The 9,687-nt window shown below is 54.1% G+C and overlaps 1 protein-coding gene across 1 annotated transcript in view; it reads left to right on the top strand.

The window, feature by feature from the left end:
- Positions 1-9,670, top strand: part of EFCAB12 (EF-hand calcium binding domain 12) — a 16,308-nt gene extending 6,638 nt beyond the window's left edge. The window contains exons 2-15 of the mRNA XM_035903947.1: positions 39-168; positions 1,008-1,145; positions 1,475-1,731; positions 2,387-2,460; positions 3,100-3,194; positions 4,072-4,189; positions 4,809-4,917; positions 6,037-6,294; positions 6,436-6,630; positions 6,766-6,919; positions 7,407-7,633; positions 7,917-8,130; positions 8,569-8,734; positions 9,481-9,670. Of these exons, the coding sequence (XP_035759840.1) occupies positions 39-168; positions 1,008-1,145; positions 1,475-1,731; positions 2,387-2,460; positions 3,100-3,194; positions 4,072-4,189; positions 4,809-4,917; positions 6,037-6,294; positions 6,436-6,630; positions 6,766-6,919; positions 7,407-7,633; positions 7,917-8,130; positions 8,569-8,734; positions 9,481-9,643 (2,298 nt within the window). The 3' untranslated portion in view covers positions 9,644-9,670. The remainder of the gene's footprint in view (positions 1-38; positions 169-1,007; positions 1,146-1,474; positions 1,732-2,386; positions 2,461-3,099; positions 3,195-4,071; positions 4,190-4,808; positions 4,918-6,036; positions 6,295-6,435; positions 6,631-6,765; positions 6,920-7,406; positions 7,634-7,916; positions 8,131-8,568; positions 8,735-9,480) is intronic.
- The last annotated feature ends 17 nt before the right edge of the window (positions 9,671-9,687 follow it).

Genomic DNA, 9,687 nt, shown 5'->3' with positions numbered 1-9,687 from the left:
GTTTCCCAGTGGGAGACATCAAAATCCTTCCCTGGCAGCCTCACGTGCTGACCCACGGCAAAAACATGACAAACCTGGAAGCGCTGATCACCAACATCGAGCTCTGCAGCCAGGCTGACGGCTGCAGCGCGGTCACGTTTCCCACCCTCAAGAAGCTTTCCGTCCACGGTAAGGCCCGAAGGCCTGACGAGCACCAGGGCAGACAAGATGAACGGCACAAATTGTGGGAAGTGGGGTTCGTCGCAGCGGGGGAGGCCCCTAGGGACACCCTGAGCCCCGCAGAGTCCGGTGCACGCAGCAGCCTCCCCTTGCCGTGGTGGAGGTGCCACGGACGGGTTTCTCTCAGCAGCGGGTCACGCTCAGGGCCCTGGCTCGGAAGGGAACGCTGTCCTGTTTGGAAGAAGGACAGTTTGGAATTCAAAGGCTCAGCCCGTGGCACAAATGGATTTATCCTGCCAGGCGTGCTGGAGCGCCCTTGCACCTGCCATCTCCTGGTCTACAGATGTGCTGACGGGCCGCGAGCTGGCTGGCTGAGAGCTTGACGTGTCTTTCCCTTGCTTTCCAGATGTTGTTACTATTTGGAGCAGCGTGTCTGAGCACGTTCAGCAACAGCTTCTGGAGGGAAAGGGGGGATCCTACCCTACCCCTCCCCTCCCCCAAGATGGTTTCAGGGGTCCCAGCAGCCCTGTGCCAGCAAGTGCCCTTGTTCTTCCCAGAGCTGCATTGCCATTTACAGACTTTCCACAAACGTGCCAAAGACCAGCTTCTCCGTAAATTGAGAGGCATTAACTTAATCGATAGCATAATATAGATATATGTGTTATATATCTGCAATATATAAATTCAGAAATAAAAATCTGGTTGAGGTGTGCAAAAGTGTTCTGCCCCAGGAGACGTCAGGGCACGAGGCACCCCCCTGGCACTCTCACAAGCCCTCGCTCTGTTTTTCAACCTACAAATGCTTGCCCTTCCCTTCTTTTTCCAGCCTCTGGCTGTCAGTGTAACAGGACTGGGGACATTTCATATTCAAAAATGGCGCTCTTTTGAAAATGGTGAGGTGCTCACGTTTCAGAGGCCTCTGTTCTCGCTCTCCGGGACTGTTGCACAGATCCGTAAGCTGCGACATGCTTCTGCGCCTGTTCCTGGTAAGAACAGCAATTCAAGCTGCTGTTTTCCCCTGTGTCCCGTGTAGTTGGGGTTTATGCTGGCTGCTGTTTAGAAGCAGTGATGGATGCATCAGAGGCCTTCAGGAGGCCCTGAGAACAACCTCCGTGGGGTGACACAAACAGCCCACCGGGTAGCAATGCCTGGAAACGGGCCGTTTCTTCTGGACTCGTTTTTATTAAGGCTGTACAAAGTCAGACCCTCTCCCCATGACCTGCTTTAGCAAGCAGCTTCGTGCCAGCCATATTTATGGATTTGTAGGACGCCTGCTGGCTGCTGTTGGAGTTAGAGTCTCCCTCCTCTTTTCCAGATGAGATGAAGAAAGTGTCAGTGAGCTACAAGAAGATCCGCTCGGATGTCCCCTATTCCAAGGAAGTCGTGCAGAACTGTATGCAGGAGACCCTGGACTTTTTCTACTTCATCCTAACAAACAGAGGGGACACGGACTTCATTTTAAAGGATTTTGGCACCCTTGCTATCCGGGGAACAGAAGTGACAGTGGCATTTTGCGAAGACTTTTTACTACGCCTCAACAAGTCCACGTACATAGTAGAGAAGTTGCTCGACGTAAGTTTAGTGTTGTTCCAGTGCTACTTAGAGTGGGTTGACATCCCACCAAAGGACTGGGGAACCGAGCCCTGCTGGCCGCCTGTAACCCGCTGGGTCACTTGGGCTAGGCATGGTCTGTGGCAGTGAAAGCTCTCTGCAGTTTCTTTATTGGCTGGGTGCTGGGAAGGTACGCAGTACTGCTTTTGCTGGGCAAGGGGAAGCCCTGGAAGGGCCTTGCCGTAAAGAGGAAGAAGGCCAAAGCAACGGCAGGGAGGATGAGGTTCACCCCACGCTCTGGACATGAGCCTGAGGCAGAGAGACGCCAAGGCCTTGCTGAGACCAGCCCCTCGTGGCTGCTGGCACGCTGTTGGTGTAGTTCTCCTGGCCTGAGAACTGGAGGAGAAGGAGCCGGTGGCTGGGTTCCTTGACTTCTTCCCTGGTAAACAAGGAGTCTCCTGCCTGACGCCGTCAGCTCTTGTCCTTGCAAAAAGGCTGGCGACGTTCCTCGCCCTAGCAGATGACGCGCTGTGCGGCTTGGTTTAGCAAGGGGCTGAAGCGCTCTTGGCCAGAAGTTTGCTGAGGGGACGCTAATTCTTGGGGCTATGGAAAGGCCACTGTAAGCATTGAGTTCACTTCCCTGGAGTCACGTCAGATGTTTCTGTCCCCGTTGCAGAAGAAATGGGTCGTATCGGCTAAAGAAGTCACTCTGCTTCCGAGCTGTTTTGGCCGTGTCTACCAGTTTCCACAGTGAGTATATTTGTTTCTGCAGCCCTGGTCTGACCAAGCGCAGATATGCTGAGCTCATGTTTAGCAGTGCTCCGTCAAATTTCTGGTTTGCAGTTAACTTCATCCTTGCTTTTGCTTAGTCTGGAGTTACGCATCCTCCGTTACTGATAGGGGTTTGCGGTTTACCATTATTCCCATCGGAGGGAACTGGTTTGCTAGGCAGAGGAATCTAGGCAACCCTCCTAACGTGTCGCCTGCTCAGTCTCTTTCCATTGGTAGGGAGCGCCCAACCATCTAACAGAAGTAAGGTCCTAGCATTTCCTTTGTTTTGAATATAACATGGAAAGCTTCTCTTAGAGGGTGGATCAGAGGCCGGATGCATGCAAGTCCTCCGCCTGTGAGGTTCCCGTGCCTTCTGTGAAACTCACGTGAATCAAAGTCTCTCTGAAATGCCTTCTTGGGTCGAGATGGCCCAGGAGGGCTGAGGCAAAAAAGCAAAGCCTCTGTCTGGTGAGGGGCTGGTGAGCCATGCCTGAGGCCAGCGCTTCTCAGTGGTTCCCTTGGTAGCCTAGGAGGTGGGGTTGACTCGAGAGAGGTACCTTGACATTTGTCTGGCAAAGAAGCCCTTTTCTCACAACGGTGCCTCCTTCCTATTCCCAGGTTTCGGATTAAGGCAGTGCCTCGAAGACCTTCTCTCGGAGACAAGGAGATAGTTACGGAACTCGAGAGTGCTTTGAGCAACATGGGAATAAGAGGTAATGGTAGGGACTGATTCCTGGCAGAGGTGTGCGCCTTTGCCTGTCTTCATTACTGGGGGGCGTTTAGGGCCCAGGCTACGATAGATGCCTGGGATGGTAGAGGCACCCGGTGTGCCTCTCCTTTCCCCTCCTGGTAAATCTCAAGGGACTTGCTTTGGAGCCAGATCCCAGGAGGGCTCAGCACCACCAACCGCAGATGACGGGGCTGAAGTAGGCGTTGGCCCTGCACTCGGTGCCCTGGAGTATAGCTCTTCCCTTCTAGGAGTTTGTGCAGGGGGGAGTAAATGGGGAAGTAAACGGGGAAGTGCGTCGGCACCCTGAAACACAACCTCTGCCTTGAGTTGTGGGAGAGACTGGGGCGTTGGCGTATCTCTTGGAATCACCGCAGTGTGATTCAATGAGTAAAAGCATGCAGAGGACAAAGGCTGCTAAGCTGTGCTGAGACCTCACTTCTCTTTTAGAGCTGGGAAGTCTAGCTCCTCCACCTGAATTCCTTGGGAACATCAGGGCTATAACGCGTCGGAGTTGAATGTGCCATGATAGCAAATTTTTATATACCGGACACGTATGCAATGGCAAGGAATTGTTCCCCCGAAAGAGATTGTTAAGTGCCAGGATCTGTCTCCCCCTGAAAGCTGCTGTGCAGAGTTGGGGCTGGCGGCAGCAGGAGAAAACTCACCCCAAAGAGAGTAATGTGGCTATCGAGGGTTGAGCAGGATCAAGGGCTGGTGTGAGGAAGGGCTTGAGAGCTCCCTGCGAGAACACAGGTCACAGAAGGAATCCTAGTGAGGCCTGAAAGAGCTTCTAACGTGGCAGAGAAGATCTGTGCCTCCTCCTGGCTGTTCTGAGAGGTTTTCTCCTTTCATGCTTGCAGCGGCCGTTCGTCACACATTACGCCTTCTGCGAAGGTGCTCTTCTCCAGACCTCTTAGCCAGAGCTGAGATGGAGGAAGAAGCAGAGGAGAAAATGGAGGGAAAAGGGCCTCATGGCAGGTGAGACTCTGGAAGGACTCAATTAGAGCCGCCTTGTGCTTTTAGCGGTTGTGCGGGATGTTTTATAGGCTTACACAATAACGGAGGTTGGAAGGGCTCTCGGGAGGTGCCAGTCCAACCAACTGCTCCAAGCAGTGAGCTCTGAGCTGAGGTCAGGGCCAGGTTGCTGAGGACTTTATACAGCCTTGTCTTCAAAGCCTTCAGGGATGGAGACTGCCCAAGCTCTCTGAGAAACCCGTTTGCCCTTTTCCTTTGGACCCAGGGTTTGTATTAACTCAGAAGGGCTGTTAACACCCATCACCAGACAGTGCATTCCCTTGCTGGATGGGAAGTCCCACAGGATTTGGGACTGCCTCGCAGTAGCCAGTGGGACGGCCAGGAGGGGGATACCAGTATCTCCAGGTGCATCAGGCTGCGTGTCCTGGAGCCTTCCTCCTGGAAAAAGCGCATCTCCTTGATTTCCTTGGCGGCACATCTGAGCGTTCCAGCTCAGGGCTATCGCTGTCCCTGTGGAGGGGAAGGCAGTTGGGTAAAGAGAGCTCGCTCTGCTGCTGAAGCACTGGGTGGAGAAGCAGCTCTTCCTGCACTCGTACCGACTCACCCTGGTGTGTGTTTTCAGCCTGTTGCCACAACGTGCAGGCACGGAAGGAAGGCAGCACAAAGAAACCCCTTTTGAGAGCCCTGAATTCCCATTGCCTGCTTCTGAAGAGCACAGGCAGACGGGACAGGTACGTAAGATGGACTGAGGCAATTGTTGTGTCACTTGCTTGTAGAAAATCAACTGGGGACATCTTAGGAGACATAGGTACATAAAAAAATACGCAGATACCGATTCTGAGTAGATCTCTTCTCACCGTGGATCGTTTTCCCATTCCATTCCCGATTTTGGGTGTTGTTCATCTCAGAAAAGAGCCTGTAGCGCTTTTCAAAAAGTAGCTCTGATGACTCAGTTCATTGGTCAAAACAGAAGGGCTTTCTGGTTGCACCTGTAAGAGATGAGAGAGAAGAGCTTATTTTAAAAAAAAAGTCAAAGAGATAAGACTGACCGCTGCTATGGCATTTCTGGGTTCCTGTAGAAAAGAGAGTCTGTATTTGGGCTGCGTGGTAGAAAAAACCTGGAGGCATGCAAGGCCGAAAGGGCGGAGAAGGAAGAGAACGGAAAAGCAGGAAGGGTCATCTTGCCAAACTTGCCTCACCATCAAGCTGGGAGGGAACGCGCCGAGCTGCAGAGGGCCCAGGTACGGGAGTACCAAGAGAGCAGCCGCCTTCTGGCTGGGGTGGCACCGAGTTGGGAAGGGCTCCAAGTCCCAGCAGCATCGCTAACTCCAAAGAGCAGGGCGGGTGGCTGTGGTTTTCCTCCTCGCCTGCTCACTGCTGCGAGGGAGGAGGAGTTGCCCGTAGAGGCCAAGGGGCAAAACGAGCAGCTGGCCAGCGGGCCTGCTCTGTCCCGGGAAAGGAGGCCCCCTCTGCACAGGCGCCGGCTCTGGAGCTGGAGCAGGAGCTCTCCCAGTGACATGGCTTGAGCCAGCTCCAGCGGGCGGCGTGGAGGGAGAGAGCCGTCTCTCCAGTTAGCGTGGAGAGCATCCTGGCCGTTCTTCCTCAGCAAAATGGCCGATAGGTTATTTCAGCTGCTCCTGGGTGGCCAGGAGCCAGCATGTTGTGAAATGGCAGGACCCACCTGTTTTCGTGCTCTCTGCCCAATGTTTGCCTTTAAACTGCAAGCAGGCAGGTGTGGGCCATCCCAATCCAGATGTCTCATTATTTTTGCTCCACCTGGGGCCAGACCAGCTTCTCCCTTTGTGAAACCAACTCGAGCCACGGGTCTCTGTCATTTGTCTGCCTTGCAGCTGCCCCAGGAGGAAGACGACAGCCTCAGCTCCCCAGAGGCCACCTCCAACACAGAGGAGGGTCTACAAGCGATGGAGGCTTGGATTCAGGCGAGGAGGCAGCTTCGATCTGAGCTGGAAAGCTTGGGGGACGTGGAAAAATGGCTGGCTCACAAACCTGCCCTCAGCTATCAAGAAGCAGCACGCTGGCAAAGCATAAGGGCACGCCGAGCAGAGAGGAAGGCTGCTGTCAAACCAGCCATGACCCAGAGCCCGGACGTAAGCGCGGAAGTGCATGGGAAATGGCGTCTGCTGTGGGAGCAGTAGAGTGACGCCGCTTTACCCCAGCTGACGCCACAGTGACAGGCAGGGAGATCCTGGAGAGCGGTGATCTCAGGGTGTTTTCTGCTTTTTTTTCAGCGCTCAGCACCAAAGAGCAGCCAGCCGTGCAGGAAGGGTGGCGTTCCCCTTGTTTGTGCGCCGTACCCCCAGGCTCTGGTCAGGCTGCATAACCTCCTGCACGAGCAGAAGCTGACGATGGTGAACGTATTCAAGAAGGCTGGTATGGACGGGAGGAAGATCAAGAGAGCAGACTTCATCAGAGTCATCAGGGAGGTACGTAGGGAATGGAAAACTAATGAATGGCTGTAACTCTGCCCTATTTTCCTGCATGCCAGTCCAGAAGAAATGCAAGAGCTTCAGCGGTGACCTTGTGGTGATCCCGCTGTCATTTTCTGCTTTGGTTGCCAGGTCCAAGTTCCCATCAGCGACAAGGACCTGGAGGATGTGGTCATCTTCTTGACTTCCTCAAAACCGGGGAATTTTATAAGCCCCCAAGATCTGATGAATTGCCAAAAGCAGTGGCTGGAAATGAGGAAAGGACAACCCCAAGAGACCCAAACAGGTAAGAGGAGAGCCCGGGGTTGGGGAAAGCCTCTCTATGGAGTCAGGAAATGCCAAAGTGGGTCCAGAATACGGCTTCTTGAGACCGTTGTCCTCGAGCAGAGTGGCCAGAGGGAGACTGCTTGGGAAAAGCTGTAGGATCTGGGGGGTGTGCAATACCGTAGTCAGCCCAACTGCAGGAGAGAGGTTGTCCACTCTTTCAGGTTGGGATCAAAGCCTGAACCTTGCGGTTTAACATCCTGGACGGGATGTTGTTTGGTAGCATTCATAATCCAGCCCATCGAAAGCAGACCCTTCTCCCGCTGTTGGCGTCAGCTGGAAAACACCGATTGAGAAGAGCTTGTTCCTTAGGAATCTCTGTCGGGAGTTCCAGTCAGCACAACTTGCCAAACACCTTGCTCTTCAACACAGATCAGATGTTGCTGTCTGCTGCGCATGATTTAACATGGCTTCTCTGGGCTTTTTGTTTGGTTTTGAATCTCTACCAGGTGTAGAAGATCATTTGCAGAAAGCCACCTGCAAAACTGCCACTTGTCCACCTTCTGCTGGGGGCACAGCCAAACGGATGAAGCCCCATGCTCCTACCATGCCCGAAAGAACACTGACGTGCTTGGAAGTCCCTCCAGTCAACACGGAGCCAGAACGACGACATCTGAGCTGTGATGAAATGGAAGAGATTGGGAAAGTGACAAGAGAGAGGAGACGGTGGGAGAAGGTACTGTGTACGGGGCAGGCTAAGAAGCGTCCCCGCGTGCCTTGGCCAATGCGGGGTGGTTTAGAGGACAGTGCAGCAGCAAAGGAAAGGGCAAGGAATTAGTGTGCATCTTAGCTCCTCAGTAGTCCCTTGACCACACGGTGCCCTGCAGCTGAGATGCTACAAGGCCTTCCAAACAGTTTGTTTACTCTTGAATGCTCTGGTGAGCTCAACACTTTCTCTGGGAACAGAGCGACTCCAGGGCCTCGCTGAATGCTAATGGGGACCTGCCCTTGACTTGCAGAACAAAGACGGCCCGATAGAACGGAAAGAAAAGTGCCGGATGGTGAGGTCCGGGGATGGCCCCGTGGATGAGCACTGCCTGCCATCAACGGTAGAGGCTGACCTGGGAGAACTGGTCAACCGGTACCGCAGGGATGCCGTCACGACTTATCTGAAGAGCTCCGAGCTGTGCAAAGAGCGCGGTGTTCCCATCACTGAGCCAACGCTGCAGAAAGGTAAAGCAAAGCCCAAGAGCCTGTGATGTCAGTGCACTACATCTGACAAGTCCATGTCTCTTCCCAAGCCCAGAAGCGTGACTGATGTCAGGGTGTGCAGCCGAGGGAGCCCGTTTGCAGCCCTCGGAGAGCCATGAGGGCAGATGCTGCCGGTGACGATCAGCAATACCCTCAGCAGGGCCAGAGCAGGGCTGAGATATCAAAGGGTGCTGCAGATGAGCCAGGGCCCTGTCCCGTTGCCCCTGGGACCATAGTCGGGTTCAACGGAGAGTGGCAAGTTTGCGATGATGGGGCGGGTGCAAAGTCAAGCTGGGAAATGAGACCGTAGTCAGGATCAGCACGTCCATAGCCGGGAGCAGACAAGGCTGCGGCTCAGCTGAAGACTGCTACGCCTACAAGGTTTGGCGTGACTGTTTTCTTTGTGCAATTTGCCCACAGCTCTGCTGCACCCAGGAGACAAGATCATCAAGGAGGGAGAAGAGGTTAGGAAGATCAGGCAGCCTGGTGGATACTACAGCCCGGGACGTGCTGATGGTCTGTCACCTGGGAGCACCTCCAGATCAGGAGCGGCATCTGGAAGCCACGCCAAGGAGGCAAAACCTAGGTTTGTTCAAAGAGAGCTTAGGACCAGCCCCCTCCTGCTGCCCCGCTGCCTATCACCCCCCTGTACTGAGTCCCCACGGCGTCAGAGGCAGTACCGAGGTACTGGAGTGAACCAGTAGGATGCTGCAAGGGAGCAGCAAGCGACAGCAAAGAGGCCGATCCTCTTCTCAGCTACACGGCCTCTCCTGCGTTTTAGCCACGGCGTGAGTGGGTTGCAGCGGTGCCAGTGCACAGTGTGTGGTGCCTGGCAGGAGCCTTGCAGACAGGCTGGGACGAGCTCTGTGCTCTGAAGTACAGAGGTGGCAAAACTTCTGCTCAGACCGACCCAAGGCTTGTCTGAAATCCCCTCAGAGAATGCTCATTCTTGTGGGAGACAGACAGTCCTGACGAGCTGAGCTGAGGGTGGCTGGAGAAGCTTTTGGAGAGAAAAAGACACTGCAAAGCAGAGCACAAGCTGCTTTGTTTTTCTCAGCTGAAGTGTTCAGATACCACAGCGATGGGCAACACAGCAGCTCTGAAGACAGCTTTGCAAGCTGTCATTCCCAAGTGTCAGTCATGTCTGCTAAGGACGGACATGGTCTGCACAGGTCTGGCAGAGCTTGCCGGGGCCTGCAAGCCCAGAGAGCTGGTTCTTGTCAGGCTCCCTTTCGCTCTTACAAAGAGGAGCAGTGAAGCTGCCCAGAATTTTATTTCTGTAAAGCATGCTATTCTCTCTTATGTATTTTTTTTCTTCCCCTTCTTCCGCAGGCATCTTGTGAGGAATCAGATGCAAAAGTCAAGCGACAATAACTTCTGGCCAGGTCATCTCCTGGACAAGCTATGCCTTTACTTTCCTGAAAAGCAGCATGACAGGGCACACGCTTTGTTCAGCTGTGTTCATCCAGCCAAGCCCGCCCACCGTGGCACCTAAAGCCCTGCCTGCGGCTAGCTCGTCAGCAAGCCACGAGACATGCG

This window comes from Egretta garzetta, unplaced genomic scaffold (assembly GCF_000687185.1).
Source record: "Egretta garzetta isolate BGI_Z169 unplaced genomic scaffold, ASM68718v1 scaffold141, whole genome shotgun sequence".
NCBI lineage: Eukaryota > Metazoa > Chordata > Aves > Pelecaniformes > Ardeidae > Egretta > Egretta garzetta.
Note: the sequence above shows the minus strand (reverse complement) of the source record. Positions and strands in the feature narration are given on the sequence as shown.